Raw genomic sequence first — 21,103 nt, 5'->3', positions numbered from 1 at the left:
CTTCTCTGGGGTTACGCAAGTAGAAAATGATAGTCACATCCTAATGTAAAGATGCTTGAATTTTACTGTTCATTCATCCCTTCATTCATTATGTGCCTTCAGTGTTCCAATTGCATGTTCAGTGTGCTGCAGATTCAAAGAGAAATAAGACCCATCGCTTCCTTAAGGTGTTCTCAGCCCAGAAGAAGAAATTAACAGGTAGACTAGTAAGAACAGTCCACAGCAACCCACAGGCAGGAGTGGTAGAGGGAGCAAAGGCATGGATTTCAGAGTCAGTTGGGGTGTTCTAGTGCCCCTTGTCATTCTGTATGGCTAGAGCTTTACGAACAGGAGTGGTGAGACAGGACTGGAGAAGCAGGCTGTGGATCACTTCGTGAAGATTCTTGATGACAATGCCTCAGAGATTGAAAAGAATTAAGAGAGGGATAATCAACCTTTTTTAAGCAAAAGTCAGAGAGATGGATCAAAGGAAATTAATGCAAAGTCAACAGCAAGACTAATGCAAAAGTTGGGGCAAGGCATGATGTGGTCGTAAAGTGAGGCAGTAATCATTGGCCATAGAGGACTTGGCGGGCAGTTGGATACAGGAACTGAAGGAGTCTAGGATGGCACCTAGGTGTTTGGAGTGGGGAGCTGGATGGATGATGTGTCATTTATCAGAATGAGAAATGCAGGGGAGGACGAGAAGTAGATTTTGTCACATAACAAGACACTGCATCCCAGTGGAAATTCTTTTCATAATTGTTATAACATGGAGTCCATTAGGCTTGTGCTATTCAATATGATAGCCACATGTGGCTAGTGAGCCCTTGAAATAGAGCTCAGAACTGAGATGTATGGTGAGTGTGAAATACACACCAGATTTCAAGAAAAAGTATGTGGAAAAATGTGAAAATCTCATGGACCATGTTGTATATTGATTACATGATAAAAGATAGTATTTGGATGTATTACATTAAATAAAATATATTATTAATGTTTTATTAATTTCATTTGAGTCTTTTTTACTTTCTTAATGTGGCTGCTGAAAAGAAAGGAATTATATGTGGTCTTGCATTTGTAGCTTGCAAATTAAATTTATGTTGAAAGCACTGCCCTAAGACTCAGTAGATAGCAGATGTTGAAATGGCTTAGGGCAGCAAGGATTTGGGGGCACACCTTAGAATCACTCCCATGTACTTTGTATGTGAAGCTGATTTCCCTTCTCCCTCAGGATAGTGATAAGAGCTCTCTGCGGCCAGAGTGGACTGGGTGTATTTGAAATCTGCTGGTCCTTGAAGTACTTATACTGCATATTATGAAGCCAGGGTGTGTTTCTAAACCTTTCTCAGAAGACTCCCAAGAGAGTGGGATCATAGGTCCAGGAAGTATGCTTTGGGAGTTCCCACTAGGGCGCAGTGTGTTAAGGATCCAGCCTTGCCACAGCTATGGCATGGGTCGAAGCTGCAGCTTGAATTCGATCCCTGGCTCAGGAACGTCTATATGCCATGAGCATCGCCAAAAACAGAAAATGAAGAAGAAAAAAGAAGTGTGCTTGGAGGAGAGGGGAGTCCTAGGGAAACTTTGGGAGCACAAAGAAGACTGAGAAATGACAGGGGAGAGACTTGACCCTGTTTCCTAGACCATCTCTCAGCCAAGGTCCCCTGGATGCTCCAGAAGCTTCCTGACCCTTCAGCTGACCTGGCACCTGAAAGCCCCAGCCCATTCCAGAGTGCTTCCTGCCAGATAACTTGCAGTGCCTGCCCCCAGCTCTTGGGTAATATGATGCTCCCTGAAATGTCTGTTTATTCAGCTTCCCTAGCATAGGAAAGAGCTTAAGAAAGTAAAGGTCTGCAGGTAGCAAGGAAATGAAATCTGACAAGACCCTGCTTCCTGGGCAGAGGTGCTTCCATTCTGGGCACACAAGTCTTAAATCTGTAGCTCTTTTGTGGCTAGTTCTTAGCTGCATATCCCAATATAAACACTTTGAAATAGGACATGCCAGTTTCCCCCAGTCCTTGCCTCCTCTGTCCTTCCTTCATTCTTGCATTCAAGAAAAAAAGAAAAAAAAAAAATTAGGAGTTCCCGTCGTGGCACAGTGGTTAACAAATCCTACTAGGAACCATGAGGTTGCGGGTTTGATCTCCGGTCTTGCTCAGTGGGTTAAGGATCTGGCATTGCCATGAGCTGTGGTGTAGGTCGCAGATGCGGCTTGGATCCTGCATTGCTGTGGCTCTGGCACAGGCCAGCGGCTACAGCTCCGATTGGACCCCTATCCTGGGAACCTCCATATGCCGCAGGAAGTGGCCCTAGAAAAGGCAAAAAAGACAAACAAAAAAAAATTATTAAGCACCTACTGTTCTTCAAGTCTTAAGCCCCAAGACCCTCAAAACAAAAAGACTCCCTCTGTCCTCCAGAAGCATTCAGAACCCTGGAGAATTGACCAGACAAGCCCACCATCATTGTTCCAAAGTGCAGTGGGCAAAGAGAGAAGGAGCTCTCTCAACTGCAAAATGGGGGAATCGTAGGCCCCCCCTGCACTGGCTTTTTGTGAGGGTTCAGTGAGGACATGGAAGTCTAGGCTTGGACTGTGCCCAGCACACAGGAAGCTGCCATCAGTGCTGGCCATGCTGCTGCTACTGCTGATGGTAAAGTTGATGATGATGGAAGAGATGACAGCAGTCATCATGACCCGTGGACACATTGGGTTCCCTGCATTCTCAGCCAGAACCCAGATGTCCCTAATCTGCTCCCCACCTTTCCTTGACTTTGGCTCCCCCGTGGCTTCCCCTATACCCCTCTTTTCTTGGTGATGCGCGATCTGTGCTCCTGTCACTGGATGCTCAGGTGGGTTTCTGCATCCCTGTCGACACTGGCTTTGTCATAAGCCTTATAGAACTTTGGAGGGGCCCCTGCAAGTTCATCCTCCCTGTCTTATGTCCATAGCTGGCCTGAGGTCTCCTCTGGGCTACCAGCCTCAGTTTGGTCCCTGGGTCAGCTCCATCCAGGTTGCCTGAGCCCTGCACACCCATGTCTGATGCTTTGCTGCCCTGTAGTAGCTACTCACACCCTTGAGCAGCGAGAACATCAGCTGCCTGACCTTGCTTTTGCTGGACTGAAGGAGGCTCATGGAACTGGATCTTTCTATTTTATTAAATTTATGTTTATTTTATTGTTTTCTTACTCATGTCCTAACTGGATCTTAGGATGCCCAAGAAAGAGACCCAGTTTAGAATAACCCTCTTCACAGACTTTCCTTGTTCTTCAATTCTGTACTCCTTCCATTTTTATGGCACTCTTTTTCCTTTGAGGAATTTTTAGAGGGCTGCTTCCTCCTAAAGAAACACCTTGACTTTTTTTTTCTCAGAGTCAGTAATTGTGATGCAAAGTGTTTGCCAAACATTCACTAGGAGCCCTTTAATGTTATTATTATGGGGAACAAAAGTGAAAAATAATGGGCACTGTTTTTTTTTTTTTTTTTTACGTGAGAGAGATGGGGTAATGAGCTTAGGAAGATAGAATATCTTTTCAGAAACCTTTGAATTTGATAAAATGTGGATTTCTTAAGAGAAAACACCTTTCTCTGCCTTATCTTCTGAGTCTGTACTCCTTACATAACTGTATTACAGATGGGTAGATAGATGGGTAGATTCCAGAGCCTCCTGACTTTTTTTTTTCAGTACACACACACTCACTTGAATATTATTATTTTCATAAACCCTCATACTTCTTACAGAGCACTTTTAACTGACAAAATATTTTCCTATTCACTGTCTCATTTGATCGCCACAGCAACCCTGGAATTCAGGATAATAATAGAATGACAAAGCTTAAGTGATCTTAGACTCACAACCTCCTTATTTTGTAGGTCAAGAATCCGAATCTCAGAAAGACGTTTAGTTAGTGCAGATGCTTTTGATCTCAAATGACAGTAACCCACGTCAAACTGAGTTAGCAAAAGGGGGACAATAATGACGCATAATAACCAAAAAGTCCAGGCTTTTATGGTTTCAGGTGTGGATGGATCCAGATGTTCTGACAACATCTCCAGGAATCTGTCACTCTCCATCGTTGACTCTGTCTTGGCCTGGTTGAAAGACAGAGGAAAAGTCTTTCTTCCAAAGTCCTGATAAAATGTCAGCTCTAGGCATGTAACCTCCCTTTCTTGGAAGGAGAATAGCTTCTTTTTTATAGTTCTAGCAAAAATGCTGGGATTGCATCTCATCAGCTTGGCTTGGATGCCTGCTTATTTCTGGACCAATTTGTGTGGCTAAGGGAAGAGTGTCCTCTCCTTGGTCAGACCTGATGCCAAGCCCTGGGAGGGTAGCGGGAGGGAGGGCCTGCCACACTCACATCATGTGGAAAGAGAATAGGTCCTCAAAAGAAAATCAAAGTGTTACTCTTCTTTAAAGGGGAAGGAAGACCTCAATGCTGCATAAGCCTAAGCAATTCGTAAGGCTAGATGGCATTTTCTGTGAAGTGGTAGCATAGTGTTTTGGTTGGAATTCCGAACTGTGTATTCTAAGTTGGAATTTATCCCCAGTGTACTTTTGCAGCAAAGAGATCATCTTATTCACCTTTGTACTCGCTGGGCTCATCACCGTGTCAGCATGACAGAGGTGGCCCGGAGCATTTATCTAAGAAATGGCCAGTCTGGAAGTTCCCGTCGTGGCACAGTGGTTAGTGAATCCGACTAGGAACCGTGAGGTTTCGGGCGCGATCCCTGGCCTTGCTCTGGACACAGCGTTGCCATGAGCTGTGCCATGAGCCTGGTGTAGGTCGCAGGTGCGGCTCAGATCCCACGTTGCTGTGGCTGTGATATAGGCCAGTGGCTACAGCTCTGATTGGACCTGTAGCCTGGGAACCTCCATATGCCATGGGAGTGGCCTTAGAAAAGGCAAAAAGACAAAAGAAAAAAAAGAAAAGAAAAGAAATGGCCAGTCTGTAACTGCATCAGAACTTCAGCCTGAGTCTTCTGACTCCTTGGGATGTCTTTCAGTTTTGCCATCTTATTTCCTGTGTTTAATTTTTGTATACTTTCTGCCATCATTTCCATGTTATTTGATTAAAATATTTTAGTGAAGGGTGGCCTTTGTCCCCCAATCGCATGTGTTTTAATGACCCACAATACTCATTTCTTGAAGGAGTGAAAGGCTTGTCCATTCACCATATCGGATATGATCATTGTATCTAGACTCACTTTCCATCATTTTATTAAAATTATTTAGATTTCTATGTATCTGTAGGGTGCCTTAAAATATTGTCAGTTCAGTTTTTAAAATTTTTTTATTTTATGATTTTTGTTTTTTCCCTTATAGTTGATTTACAGTGTTCTGTCAATGTCTTTTTTCTTTTTCTCATATTATCCTCTATCATGTTCCATCACAAGTGACTGGATATATTTCTCTGTGCATTGCTCTTCCACTCCAAATGCAATAGTTTGCATCTATTAACCCAGGCTCCCAGTCCATCCCACTCCCTCCTCCCCCTTGGCAACCACAAGTCTCTTCTCCAAGTCCATGAGTTTCTTTTCTGTGGAAAGTTTCATTTGTGCCATATGTATCAGATTCCACATATAAGTGATATCATATGGTATTTGTCTTTCTCCTTCTGACTTAGCCTCTAGTTTCACTCATGTTGCTGCCAATGGCATTATTTTGTTCTTTTTCATGGTGGAGTAGTATTCCATTGTGTATATATGTCACACCTTCTTAATCCATTCATCTATCAATGGACATTTAGGTTGTTTCCATGTCTTGGCTATTGTGAACAGTGCTGCGATAAACATACAGGTGCATGTACCTTTTTCAAGGAAAGTTTTGTTCAGATATTTGCCCAAGAGTGGGATTTCCGGGTCATATGGTAATTCCATATTTAGTTTTCTGAGCTACCTCCATACTGCTTTCCATGTGGTTATATCAATTTACATTCCCACCAACCGTGTCCGAAGGTTCCCTTTTCTCTACGCCCTCTCTGAATGAGTCAAGATGTCTTAGAATTGAGGAGCCTTTTGCTGTAGTTTGTTTTCAGAGCATGCATTCTCACTGTGGAAAGTGTAGCTCCTGTATCCACGAAATGAAAGTATTCAGAATAATCCCCAACTCCTAATTTATCCATCATCCCCTTCACCTTCCTTTTTGGTAACCATAATTTTGTTTTCTATGTCTGTGAGCCTGTTTCTGTTTTGTGCATAGATTCATTTGTATAATTTTTATATTCCACATATGAGTGATATACTACAATATTTGTCTTACTTCACTTAGTTTGATCATCTCTAGGTCCATTTATGTTGCTTGCTTGCAAATGGCAGTATTTCATTCTTTTTTAATGGCTGAATGATGTTACATTACATATATAAAATGTATATATGTATGTTTATATATATCATTATGTGTATATATATAGTGTGTGTGTGTGTGTGTGTACACTCCACATAAACCAGTCATCTGTTGATGGGCACTCAGGTTGTTTCCGTGCTTCTATGAACCACAAACTACTATACATCAAATCGGTAAGCAAAAGGGATTTACACAGGGAACTATATTCAATATCTTATGTTAACCTATAAAGAAAAAATCTGAAAAAAATGTATATATATAACTGAATCTCTTTGCTGAATACTTGAAACTAACACAGTATTGTAAATCAACTATATTTCAATCAAAGAAAAGTAAAAAGAGCGGTTAAAACAAAAAAAGGCAAGTTTGGAGGTTAATTGTTAAGAGCGCAAAACCCTGGGGAGTTCCTGTCATGGCTCAGTGGTTAACGAACCGGACTAGCATCCATGAGGATGTGAGTTTGATCCCTGGCCTCACTCAGTGGGTTAAGGATCTGGCATTGCCATGAGCTGTGGTGTAGGTCACAGATGCGGCTCAGATCCCCTGTTGCTGTGGCTGTGGTGTAGGCTGGCGGCTACAGCTCCAATTTGACCTCTAGCCTGGGAACCTCCGTATGCGACTAGTGCGGCCCAAAAAGCCAAAAAAAAAAAAAAAAAGGTAGTACAAAGCCCTGTTGAAAATGGATTTATAAAGCTTTTTAGCCATACGTGTCTGGGTATAAAAACATTTATTTTATTTTTTCCTTTTAGGGCCACACTTGCAGCATATGGAAATTCCCAGGCTAGGGTCAAATCGGAGTTGCAGCTGTCAGCCTACACCACAGCAATGCTGGATCCGAGTTACATCTGTGACCTCTGCCACAGTTTGTAGCAAAGCCAGACCCTTAACCCACTGAGCAAGGCGAAGGATTGAACCCACATCCTCGTGGACACTATGCTGAGCCACAATGGGAACTCCTGAACATAAAAATTTTCAAACAGACAATGAGACACCAGCATCAAATGCTATCACTTACATGGGGAATCTGAGAAAAGGACAAAATGAACTTTGCAGAACAGATACTGACTCACAGACTTTGAAAAACTTATGGTTTCCAAAGGAGACAGGTTGGGGGGGGTGGGGGGATGCCCTGGGGGTTTGGGATGGAAATGTTATAAAATTGGGTTGTGATGATCATTGTACAACTATAAATATAATAAATTCATTGAGTAATATAAAACAAACAAGCAAAAAAAAAACCCCAGACCCATCCTATTACTTTAGAGATACATTGTGCCCTTGACAGGTGATAATTATGCCTGCTCCACTACAGCCTCCTCTCAGGGTGAGTGTGTTTTTGCTGCTTTCTTTATTCACAGAGTCAAACCAAAGAGAAAATTCTTTTTAACTTCATCATCTTTTCCTTTGCCTGTTTCTTTGTTACTCTTGCTGCCTCTGACTTAAGTGAAAAACTGGCTGGGTTGTATGTTTCTTCATATTTGGAAAAGGACAAGGTCCTTATGAATCATCTTGTCAGAAGCACCAGGAATAAATCTCAGCTTTGCTCTGAAAAGGAGGGCACAGGGAGCATCTCTTTCTTTTCCATCCACAAACAGGCAGTCTCCAAGAAACCTGTTGTTATTTGAAAGAAAATTCACTTAAACAGGGAGAGCTTTTTTGTTCAAAGAATTCGTTGACTCCATCTCTTGTAGAAGAGCTTTAGATACAGTATTACTTATAAAAGAAGTCCACTAGAAGAGAAATACCCCCAAATTTAGTGATGTAACACAAAATTTATTTAACATTGGCCATGTGCTGAGTACAGTTCTAGGCAATGAAAAAAAAAAATCCTACCATCATTAAAAAAAGAAGAAGAAAAAAAAATGTACCTCCAGATGGGAGAAAGCAGATAATAAATAATTAAAATAGTGTGTTAGATGGTGCTTAGATCGGGGAAAAAGTAAAGCAGGAGGTTGGTGGTAATGGGGTACTGAGAATAACCACATCATCTAACCAGTCCTCTTTTAGAAATCTCATTTCTGGAATCTAAAATATGTCACAAGGCAGCCTGTCAACAAAACAGAAACAGACTCATAGACATAGAGAATGACTTCTGGTTGCCAAGGAGGGCGGGGGGGGGAGTAGGATGGACTGGGAGTTGGGGGTTAGTAGATGCAAACTGTGACTTTTAGAGTGGATAAGCAATGAGGTCCTACTGTATAGTACAGGGAACTACATCCAGTCTCTTGGGATAGACCGAGACAGAAGATAATATAAGAAAGGGAGTGAGTGTGTGTGTGTGTAAATGAATAAAAGTGTGTTTGTGTGTTTGTGTGTATAAATAAATAAAACCAGGTCACTTTGCTATATAGCAGAATTGGCACATTATAGATCAACTATTACTTTAAAAAGAAATTCATTTCTTCCCTTGTTCTGAGCTGGTTTCTGTGTACACACCACCACTCCTTAAAGTTGGGCATTTGGATTGGTTGTGTTTGTTGCCTTGTCAGTAGCACATAAATCTAGGGACACATCCTCGGGTTGTGGCATATGACCATTCCTTTAAGTCAACTTTAGTCTGTGCTTGTATAGTTAGCCCCTTTTTTATTTTAGTAACAACAGAGCTTCTCTCTATTGGATATTCTGCTTTTCTTTATTCTTCAAGTAGGATGCTTATCTTGCAGGTGATCTGCAAATTGGTGGTCATCACATTTGACATAGCTTGGGCTCTATATTGTCCTAATGCATGAGATTATTCATATGAAATTACCATAGCTTGGGCTGTATATTGTCCTAATGCATGAGATTATTTATATGAAATGGCCCTTTAATTTAGACTCAAAAAGAACAAAATTTAACTGGCCTTACAAAATTTGAAGAGAAATACTGCCCTCAAAGAACTTCTAAGTTATTAGTAAAAATCAAAACAGGTGTTGACCACTGATTCTGGGATGAGTTAAGAAGTATTATGCACCAGAGGTCCAGGGCCCCAGTGCCCAGAACTAGACAATCAATAAACGTTTCTAAGAGAAGGCTCCCACTTATTACTGTCATCCAGGTGTGAACTAGGATGCTGGCCAATCAGAATGGCACCATGTCGGGGGCGGGGTTTAAAGGAGACCTTGGACCAAACAGACTGCTGAAGACGAGGGTAGCGATGCTGGTGTGTTCTCATAGGAGGAGCAGGCATCCTGTTGGGAATAAAATGAGGAGCTGGGTCTGGTTCCAGTCCAGTTTGAGATGCGATGAAGGGTCCCCACATACCTGGGAGTCAAGGATCGGGGAAGGTGGTTTGTCAATAGGAGAGCAACTCGGGGCTGGAGCTGGAGAGCGGATCAGGAGCAGAGAGGTGATTGCTAGAGTCCTGGCAGGAAATCGGATGCTGAGGAAAGAGGCCACGATGACAGCATGTGGGGGAAATCCCACCTTTTATGAGCAAGGTAAAGGAGAGGCCTGAGAGCAAGAAAAGGCTGTGGGAGGTGAGGAAAAGCGATCACTCTGTGCCATTGCTATCCTGGAGGACCTCCTGGCAAAGGGATTTTAGTTGTTAATCCCAGGGCCCATCCCTGAGAATCTGGGCTTTGTAACCAAATGCAGATTATATGATTGTATCCTCTACCAAATACTTAGTGACTGTTAAACCTTTTACTATTCTTTGTTCAAGTCACTTTATCAAATCATACAGTTAATCTTTAAAAGAAGCCTAGAAGTCGAGTTCCATGTTACAAATGAAGAACATAAAGGATGGGAAACTTGCTCAAGGTCACACAGCCACCTAGTGGTGAAAACAGGATTCACAGCCAGGCAGTTGGGTCTAAGGACTTGGCTTTGGGCCACTATACTCTCTTCTCTCTACCTAAAGCCCCAGGAAATAGCTGGATATAACCTGGGATCTTTTTTTTTTTTTTCGTCTTTCTGTCTTTTGTCCTTTGTAGGGCCACACCCATGGCACATGGAGGTTCCTAGGCTAGAGGTCTAATTGGAGCTGTCGCTGCTGGCCTACACCACAGCCACAGCAGTACAGGATCTGAGCCGCGTCTGCAACCTACACCACAGCTCACGGTAATGCCGGATCCTTAACCCACTGAGCGAGGCCAGGGATCGAACACACAACCTTGTGGTTCCTAGTTGGATTCCTTTCCGTGGCGCCACGACGGGAACTCCATAACCTGGGATCTTAAGAGGATGGTTTCTGGCAGGTTTCCTCTTCTACTGCATGTCCCCCTTTCTCCATATCCCATGCTTTAATGTTTTCCAGCAGATGCTTTTAGCCGACAAATGTCTGAGGCTCTTCCCTCGGTGGGAGCTTTTCTGGCCTCATGTTAGGTGGAAGCATCCTTCCCCCGGCACCGCGCTGGGCCTCTGAGCATGGACGACATAGGCACAGAGTGTGCATTACATCCTCCCTGTGTTATCACAACACACCAGAGGCTCAGAGGCACTAAGTGCTTTTTAATCACCCCAGATTTGCAAGAGTATGTCCTAATGACACTTCCTAAAGGGCATCATTACTTCTACAAAAATGTTTTCTCATAAAATGTTGGTTAGAAAAAAATGCCCAATAAATCCTGTCTTGGGCAATTACACCTCATCTCCATAACCTTCGCACCACCGTCAGCAAATGAGGTCTCGTTTCTTCCTCTTTCTCAGAGTCACCCTCAGCCACAGCTGGGCAGTGGCAGGTTCTGCTTGGAGCCCGATCCTAATGTGTGGTCTCACTTGGACACAGACCATGCATTAAGTGGCAGACAGTGGTCACAAGAATTATAACATGTCTGAGGCGCATCGTTCTTTTAACAGCTTTGAAAAGCAGCAGGTTATAATAAGCCAATGATGGGTCAGTGGATTGTCCACAAGGAGTTGAACAGGGGGCACTGGTCACATTTTAAGACCTCCGTGAACACTGTATTCTAAAATACCTTGACACAGAGTCCCTATCGTGACTCAGTGGTAACGAACCTGACTGGTATCCATAAAGACTTGGGTTTGATCCCTGGCCTTACTCAGTGGGTTAAGGATCTGACATTGCTGTAAGCTATGGTGTTGGTTGCAGATGCAGTTTGGATCTGGTGTGGCTGTGGTTGTGGTGTAGGCAGGCAGCTCCAGCTCCAGTTTGACCCCTAGCCTGGGAACCTCTGTATACTTTGGGTGTGGCCCTTTAAAAAAAAAAAAAAAAAAAGGCAAAAAGAAAAAATACCCTGATGCCTCCTCCGGGAATGCTTAAGAGTTATCAACTGTTGAAGAAAAAAAAAAAATCAGTATATTCAGTACTAACCAATCTAGGTTGTCCTGCGCTGTTTAAATCATGACCTAAGCATATTTAGCATTTTGAATCCAACTGCATTCAAAGAAGAAAAGAGGTAATATTTGAATAAACAATCAAATGGGATCTGGCAAGTGTAACAGTTACAAAATCAGTTGAAACAAGGAAGAAGGTACAAATTATTTTAGTACTGTGATCAAATTGATTCTAATGATACAAAATAGTAGGGTATTTATTTGTGAAGTTAACTGCATTATTCTGTTGTGTTTTGTTTTGTTTTTTTAACTTTTAAATGAATTCCCTAGCCATAGGTATGTGGCAGGAAATTTATGGTTAATGATGATTCTTTCTTGCTAATAATCAGGCGACTCTGCAAAGAGCAGTGTTTATTTGGGGGTTAGAGATGTTATACAGAAAATGAATACAAAGGAATGAGAATAAGTAGCGGAATAAAGTAGTGCGGGGCGGGGGTGGGGGGTTGAGGGGGTTGTTCCCACCTACTGATGATGCTGTAAAATGGTTTTCAGAAGATACTAGAATCCTTGGGCCAGTATGAAGGGATTTGGGGTCCTCACTCCCACCCCCCTCCTACAATGAAATTAGTACTGTACTGTCATTGGCAGTGCTCTTCAAAATATTTAAAAACAAGCATGACAAAGACAGCAACCTCTCAGAATGGACAAGCTGTCCAGTCAGGTGGCCTCCTGTGGTAAACACTTGGTGCCTAGTGATCTGGAACCCAGAGGTACCTGTCTTAATTGCCTCCGGTTTCTGGTTCTTTCTGGTGGTTCTGGACACGTTACCTGTGCTTCCGAGGGACATGGGTACAGGCGAGGGAGAAGGGGGATTGAAGAAGAAGACGTGATGGACTCTACAGATTCGCCTCCTATCATAAAATGTAACTGCACATAAAGGTTCTGTGTTAATGGGATTTTTTAACCCCTGTAACAGGAATCAGGTTTTCTATTAATGGAAAAGGGACCCAGTGAAAAAGCAAAGAGGAGAAAGAATATTCTGCCAGAGTGAGAAGCCTTAGATTCTTTCCTGTTCTTTACTACTGACCAGCTGAGTGACTATGATGAAAAATGCTCTCTCTCTCTGAGAACCAGGTTCCTTATCTGAACAAAAACCCATGACCCAGTCACTGCTATGATATACTGTATGTCAATGTGCTTTGTAATCTGTTAAACACACACACACACACACACACACACACACACACACACACAAATATACTTGCATTATACCTTAGGAAAACGAATATTTTTTTAAAACCATGAAATAAGAATTATCATTTTAAGGGAATAATCAGACCTGAATCCAGCAAGCCCACATTTTCATATATTGAGGCTTTTGTTCTGTTTTGTTGTCTTTTTAGAGCCACACCCTCGGCATATGGAGGTTCCCAGGCTAGGGGTCAAATTAGAGCTGTAGCCGCCGGCCTATGCCAGAACCACAGCAATGCCAGATCAGAGCGGCGTCTGCAACCTACGCCACAGCTCATGACAACGCAAGATCCTTAACCCACTGAGCGAGGCCAGGGATCGAACCCGCAACCTCATGGTTCCTAGTCGGATTTGCTTCTGCTGCACCATGGTGGGAACTCCAGGTTTTTTTGGTTTGGTTTTGTTTTTTGTTTTTTCCACAAAAAGAAGAGGAGTAAATTTCACGAAGCCACTCTTTTCCAGGTCACCTTGAAACTTAATTAGATGTGTTTTGTGCAATTCTGCCTGCTTTCATAGTCCTTACTTGCTGACCCTCAGAGAGCAGGTGAAGTTATCTAAGTTTGAGTTATCTACACATCTGAGCCACCATAATGACCTCGGTTGATTATGGGGTTGATTATGGGGTTGTAGTAATTTGGTGCCTGAGCAAGGCAGGTTCCTCCGCCCCACTGGTGGCTGTGGTAGGAGGCTGTGGTCCAGCTGCCTCTTGGGACCTGTGTCCTACAAGTCAGTACATTTTGAGATAAAGCTATTCACACTGCTGGAAGGCATTTTGCCGGCATTAGAGTTCAGGATCTGAGGCTGGACTCGAGGTGACAGGAGAAGGAGGGGGCAGGGGACAGGAAGGCTGAGCTGGGTGGGAATAGCTCCCAGGGAAATCTCTGAGGACAAGAGGCCAAAAATGGAAGAAGGTGGGAACACCTGGCAGATGCTTTCATTTCCTGGAAAAGGGTTACTCCAGGAAGGCTCAATTTCTATAAGATTCCTGGAGCTTTGAGCAAGAGCTCAGCCAGATTAGCAACCACAATATAGAAGGAGGAAAAAAAAAATCCCTTAATTTGAGCCCTTGGGAACTTTAAGAAGGACTCTCGGCTGAGTTATTTCTCCTGCCAGAAAGCAGGGCATTTTAGCAGCTCTGAAGAGCTTTCTAGGACTGGAGGACAGAGCCTTTAAAAAAAAATGAGCATTCTAGTAAAAGAGGAAATATTTGATTATTTTAGCCTTAAGGAAGAATTAAATTAGATCTGAGTAGGCATAATAGCAGGGGGTAAGAGATTTATGTATGATTTTGAGTTTTATTTGAATAGACATTAATAAAATGGGCTGGAGTGGTGATGTTACACTGGCAAGATTTTGCTAATGCTTTTTGACAGCTACATATTCTGAGTGCCTGGATTTACAGAAAGACCTTAAATTTGGGGGATGACTCTTTTAAAGAGCCAATTATAAATATTTATCTCATTTTTACTAATAACCCAGTTTTCTACTGCTCTGGTACATCTCTCTTAAAAACAAAACAAAACAAAAATTCAAGAAGGCTAAAATATTCCTAGGGATGACCTAATAGAGATGAAAATGAGATGGCTTGAAATTCAAAAACAGATTAATGCTAATTGGAATAGTTATAAAAAATTTGATTCTGCAATACAATCCTTTTAATCTACTTTGCTATTGATTAGTGGTGGCTGACTGCTTTAGCTAGACCATCCTTGGTAAAGGAATTCTGTTCTTTTCAAAGACCTTTAAAGTAGATGCTTGTGATGTTCAACTGCTTTTTCCACCGTTATTATTTTTCTCTTGGACCTCAAGTAGAAAGCATATGCATTTCAATATCAGTGGATTGAAATTGTCTGACTTAAAATGGAATTTATGAATGGAGAGGAAAAAGCTCTATCATTAAATTTGGAATCCTTGGGAGTTATTTTAGAAACCAGCTTGAAAGGTTTTTTTTTTTTTTTTTAAGCCTTAGAGTAGAGAATAAGACTGTATGAATAATTTATCTAGCCCTAGAAATAGTAATCAAATAGTTTGGACAGTGATGTATCTTTTCATTTTGACTAATTGGCTGAGTTCCCGGCCAACTGTGATTTTTTTTTTTTTTTAAAGTTTTCTGAATGTTCACCAAGGTTCTTGGATGAAAATTCCATACCAAATGTTAGTTTGTATTGACTGTACGGGGAGTAGGCTGCTGCTGGCAGATGAAGAACGGTGCTCCGCCTTCTTGTCATTTTGTGAATGGATTGTGAAGGGTTTGTTAATTTGCTCTTCACTCCACTGGAGCAGATACTCCCAAATATCTGCTGTGTCGCAAGACGGTTTTATTTGCATAAGAGAAGAATGGTTTGGGGGAGGGTTGTTTGGAAAAGAGGATAATAAGGTACTTTAAAAATAGAAATGCTTGGCCTTGTTTGCTTTTATTTCTGGTATCTGTAGAAACTGTCTTGACGGTGTTGCCTTCCAGCCAAGTCCCTTTTAGGAAAGGGTGATGAAAGGGGCCGGGACTCCATCTGCCTGATGCTCCACCTTCTCCTTCGTCTTTCTTGCATGTCCTCTCTCCACTTAGACTGGCTCGACCCTCATGGATTTTATAAAGTGCCACATAGTTCTTTCTGACTCTGTCTTGGGCTGCTTCTCTTCTGTAGGCAAAAATACACTACTGCCTCCCAAAGATACACTACTGTCTCCTCCTTTGCCTTTCTGTTTTGTTGTTAAAGAACCTAGTGTATGATACACACAGTTCTCCCTAAAGTAAGAGTGCCTGCATTTCACTTGCATTTCCAGTTAAAGCAAACCCCATAAGCACAATGACTTCATGCTGAGACGAAAGGGGAAGGGGGCGGGGGCGCAGGGGGCTGAACTGGCCGGAAACATAGCCTCCGTTTGCTTAAAACTGAAGGCATTGCTCAGGGCTTAGTATTAGATTTACGGAATGGCGTTGTCCCTGCTTTCTACAATTTGGTGCTTTGTTGCTGTTGAAACAGCCTCACTTGCTAAGCCATTGTGATCATTCAGGGGGAGAAGGCTGTGGCGGGCAGGGGTACTAGGAGTTGCGAATGACACAGCTTTGCCAGATGACATGTAGCGGACCTCCGCATCAGCCGAGAGGAATTAAGCTTTGTCACTCCCCACTGGGACTACCTTTCTCCTGCTATGTGCGCAAGGAATTCATATGCTGCCGCTGCAGCCACCAGAGCAGAGCCCTGAGTGCACTTTGCCACAGCAAGCAGTGAGCAAGAATGATAGCCGTCTCTTTTAAATGCCGCTGTCAAATTCTGAGGCGACTTACCAAAGGTACTGTGATTTCCTTGTTATTTAGCCCACGAATCCGTTGCAGTAGCCTATAAACACAGTTTCTTGGTTTTTACTTTCAAATCTGACTGTCTTTACAATTTATTGTCAGGCAACAAAGAACTCAGGGAAATTGTATAGATGGCTAGATATGGACAGGTAGACTGGGCTTTTGCTTTCTGTCGTTACAGCCTGGTTGTGTTCATGCTGAGATCATGAACCTGATGTGTGTGTGTGGTGTGTGTGTGTGTGTTTCTGTGTGTATCTGTGTGTTTGTGTGTGTATGTGTGTGTTTCTTAATGACTTCATTCGTTGCTGAAAAGAAAATGCATTTGTGTCCGGTGCTGAAGTTATCCTGGGAACCCATCATTTGGCATGCTGATTAACTGGGCAAGAGAAGCCAAGTGCGTGTTACTGTCCTTTCCGTGAAACATGTGCTAAATGCAGCTGGCTGCTTCAGGACCCGCACAGCTGGCGAATCCACCGAATCACTGTTTATTCTATTAATTTCCAACATCTCATGAGCTTTTTCCCAGGACAGCTTTAATGTTTTTCTTTCACGTTAGAATTGCATGTTCAGAAATGTAGGTAATTTGAAATGCTTTGGTCCTGTGAGCTATTTGAAGAAGTTTATTTGAAAGTACAAAAAAATCATTGCTCTGTATCTTCCCTTCAAGAATTCCTGACTTAAGAGTATCTCTCTTAGAACTTGAAAATATTAATTAAATCTCTCCGTACTATTTTAAATATGCTTTTCTTTGAACTCACTCGCTCTGTGTCATCTCATTTACTTTGTGTGCATTCTTCTGCAAAGTTAGTGAATGTCGCTTTAAAAAATCCTGCCTTGGATATGGATAGATGTGTGAGCTCTCTTGCCTTATTTCCTTTAGATAGATGCTACTTTAGAGAGAATTTATTATTTTTTTAAAAATTCACTCAGATTACAAGTGCGTAGCTGCAAATGCCTTTCTCTTTCAGCCTGTAACATAAGAGTACTGTCAAGTAATTAATGGATGTAATTATGCTCTAGAAGCTCTGAACCTATAAATATGTTAATGGATGCTATTTCTATCAGTTTAGCTTGACATATCAGAGTTCTTTGATCACCAGCAGTGCAGCTAAAAATGCAATTAATATTTTATTTGGCAGAAGAATGAGCACAAAGCAAATAGTGAGAAATAGATCTTGAGTCAATAACAGGAAAGAGAATACATACTATAGCCCAACTTACCGAATACATTTGCAGGTGGTTTGGATAGCAGACCAAGTCCTTTAAAAGGCACTTTGGGGGAAATATAAGAAAGACTCTCCATTTTAAATTAGGCTGTTAGCATGGGGTAGTAAATTCCGTTTTGCCTTTATTCTCTGCAGTTGGTACAGATGTACCATTTCTGTTTATGAATCACTTTTAAAAGACTTATCTTTTATGTGATGGTTTCGGCTAAGACCTAAAGGGTGTCTTATTCTAAAAAGTTATTTCCTATGCTGATTTTAGCATTTGCTTATCTTGATGTTGAGAAGTTGATGCTCCTGTTGCATTATCATCATGAAACAATATTTTCTAGTCATATATGTCAGAGATTCTTTTACAAATCGTGCATGCTAGGATGAGTGTGCACCTAAGCAAATTTTAATTCTTACACATATTTTTAAACTTCTTCCAGTTTTCTATGTTTTACGGAACCATTGGTCTCCACTAGTGAAAGGAGATTTAAATGCTTACTGAAATAGTTGCTAACAATCCAGATAAATGAGGAAAGTATTGATACCTTCTTTGTGGCTGCTATTTCACTTTTTTTCTCAAAATCTATCTGCTCTTTTCTATTTGGTCTTTGGCTGGAGGCTGCCAATTGATGACTGAAATAAAAATCTCTATGTAGAATCAATGTGCCATAATTTGGCCCCTTTCTGCATTTGACCGGGTGTTCACATGTTGCCCAGGAATGTGTCTGAGCGATGCAACACATACTTTGTCATCTCCTTCCCATCCTGTCAAACAAAGTTCAAGACCCACCAGTCCTACCTGTTATTCCGAATGGATGCATTGGGTTCCAACACCCCACTCCTACCTGTCATGCTGCTTTTCTTTGGCTGTAATAGTGAAACCAAGAACTACATAGAATTAAAATCTTAAATGTCCTTTCTTTGGGGTTTTTTTAGGGTGGGGATGGGGGTGAGTAGTGTGTGGATATATATGTACTTGGATGAAGTTTCTTTCCTATTTCATCCCCCCCCCCCAGCTCCCATGCCCTCACCTTCAAGCCCCAAATACCCTTATGTCTTTATTCCCTTTGAGGGCTGCACCTAATACACCTCCTTCAGATGTTGACCTCAGAGCCCCGCACACAGTAGGCACTGGTAACTTGTCTGTTAAAAGGAATTAGATTTGCCTAGTTGGACATGGTAGGACTTTGAGTTTTCTGTGGGTTCTTAGCAAACCTTTCAAGTTCTTTATTGGATCCCTTGTGGTTAGCACCTAACTCAGCTCTTAGGAGGGACTGGGAACATCTGCTTTGTGTTTCTGAAACAATATTGCCATTTGTGGTGGATGTCACCCACAAGAAAAAACAATATGGCAAGTAGAATACCTTTTAAATTTTCTTAAAGAGAAAAGGATACAATTTAGGGTAAACTATTGTCTGCACACACACACACACACACACACAACATACACACACACACTTAGTATTTTACATATGTTTTAGCTTTTTTATTCATCCATCTATTGTCCATTTGACAAAGAGCTGTTGAGTACCTACTATGTGTAGCAGGCATGCCATTTTGCACTAAGATCCTGGGCTAGGACATTTTATAAGGATATCAAGCACTTTGAACTCAATATATTTTTAACAATAAACAAATTGTTCCTTAGTTGTGAAATAACTTTTAAGATCTCTGAAACAGACATTTTACAGAAATCCTTGGATCAACCCACATAGAAGCATGGCCCACAGTATTATGGCAGAACATATGTTAGGTGAACTTATAGCCCTTCTCAGATCTGGGAATTGAGTCTGTTTTCTTATTAAGCCTTCAAGCAACTGTCTCAGTCTTTGCCTTATGGGCCTCCTACCAGGGTTGATCAAGAACAAGAAAATAACCTTTCCTCCCAAGGCCTGTCCCTCACCATTAAGAGAGGAACTTGGGCCCTTAATGGACTACCACTGCCAGAAGTATTTGGCATCTAATATTGAAATCCGAAGAAGGGCTGCTGTCCTCTGCCCCTGTTTTTGTTCCTCTCTTCCTCCAGAATGAGACTGTCTACTGATGACCGAGCCTTGGAGCTAAATCCAAAAATAACATTTTCTCAGCTTCCCGCCTCTGACAAAGGAGTTTTTTTGAGCAAGGGAAGCTCATCTTCTTGGCACCTACCTTCACAACTGCATACCTCTGAGAGTCCCGCTTCCTTTGCCAGCGGCTATGAGCCTGAAGAGAAGTAAAAGTGTTCTTGGAGAAGGGAATATATTTTCAGTTTCTTCAGCCTGTGTTCATTTTCTCTTGTCACGATCGTGTCCTTTCCTTCTCCTGGAAATCAGTTGGCCTCATATGCAAAGAATCATTTTCTGTAATGGTAATTGCGGCGACCCCACTTTCTTTCTCAGGGCCACTGAGTTCCTGGTGGAGGTCTGAACGTCCACACGCCACCAGCCGTGGCATTTTTCTTTCACAAGCTTTCCTCTGTCTTCCAAAGTCAACATCAGCCAATAAGTATTTACTGACACGCCACAGGGAGTGTGGCTCTGGTCACCTTTTGCTTTTGGTCCCCGTTCACTTTATCTCCCTGTCTTCTCTCTCCTGGCTCAGAACCCACAGCCGAAAATCGCTGCCTTCACTTTAGTAGAGATTTCAAAATCATTCATTAGAGCTGGCCTAAGAGTCATTTTCCTTTCTTTCCTTTTCTTTCTTTCTTTCTTCTTCTTTTTTTTTTTTTTCTCATCTTTTTAGGGCTGCACCCATGGCATATGGAGGTTCCCAGGCTAGGGGTCTAATCGGAGCTGCAGCCACCAGCCTATGCCAGAGCCACAGCCACGCCAGATTTGAGCCGCATCTGCAGCCTACACCACAGCTCATGGCAAAGCCAGATCCTTAACCGACTGAGCGAGGCCAGAGATCAAACCCACAACCTCATGGTTCCTAGTTGGATTCATTTCCACTGCACCATGATGGGAACTCCCATTTTATTTTCTACTTGTCTTTTCTTCCTCTCTCTTCCCAAACACACCTCACACCTAGAATAGGATGAACTGGCCTGCCCCTTTTCCGTTAACCTGCTCCAAGCAGCTCTGTTGATTGGAGTCCCCATAGGGCATCTGAGTTTGTGGCTGGCATTCCCCACCCCCTGCTTGGCACTCTTTCTTCCTCTTTCCTCATTTCTCTTCCAACCTCCATAGCCTTTCATCTCTCTGCTGCCCGGGCATTCATGGGCCTTACTTTATCCATTGGCCCTGAGCAGGATTCTCAAGGCTCTTCCTCTCAGTTTTGTTCCTGACACTTCTCTCCCATCATAGAGTCATCCTGCTTGAAAGAGAAGGTCAGACATCAATCAAGGACTTGTCTCCTGAGGGAACTGAAACTCAGCCATCTTAGACAGCCAGCAATCTTAGTCTGAATTCTCTTCAACAAGAGCAATCTCACCATGTGTCTGATCATCTTTCAAAGGGCTGTTTAAGGGACCTCTGAGTCCCTTAAAAAGTCTGACATTTACCCAGCATTTAAAACTTTTTCTGTTCAGGAATTCATTTTCTTTGTGTAATCTCCATCATCTTCAACAAGGTCTTTCAATTTTTTTAGCCCTAATGGAAGAGAGCAAATGACAGAGATTTCCTGCCTCTTCCTTCTGTCACATTCTTTTACTCCAAGGAACTCCTGTATCCGACGTTGAGCTCAGTGTCATTGTTCTGAACTTGATTGCTCCTCTTCTGATAGCCTCAGATTTTCTGCTCAGGTCCCTCTGCACTTTGCCATCTGTCTGTGTCTCGTCTCCCAGCTCCTCTAGGCATTCTCCTCTAATGGCTCCTCATCCACTCCGT

At 42.3% G+C, this 21,103-nt stretch overlaps 1 protein-coding gene across 18 annotated transcripts in view; it reads left to right on the top strand.

Moving 5' to 3' along the window:
* Nucleotides 1–21,103, top strand: part of GRIP1 (glutamate receptor interacting protein 1) — a 478,395-nt gene that overhangs the window by 138,955 nt on the left and 318,337 nt on the right. For 2 of the 18 annotated variants that reach the window (XM_021092913.1, XM_021092907.1), the window contains exon 1: nt 13,098–16,076. The exons of the other annotated variants lie outside the window; for them this stretch is intronic. In XM_021092913.1, the coding sequence (XP_020948572.1) occupies nt 16,022–16,076 (55 nt within the window). In that variant the 5' untranslated portion in view covers nt 13,098–16,021. Of the gene's footprint in view, nt 1–13,097; nt 16,077–21,103 lie in introns of those variants that run through there. 18 annotated transcript variants of the gene reach the window in all.

Source organism: Sus scrofa, chromosome 5, assembly GCF_000003025.6.
Source record: "Sus scrofa isolate TJ Tabasco breed Duroc chromosome 5, Sscrofa11.1, whole genome shotgun sequence".
Classification (NCBI taxonomy): domain Eukaryota; kingdom Metazoa; phylum Chordata; class Mammalia; order Artiodactyla; family Suidae; genus Sus; species Sus scrofa.
Note: the sequence above shows the minus strand (reverse complement) of the source record. Positions and strands in the feature narration are given on the sequence as shown.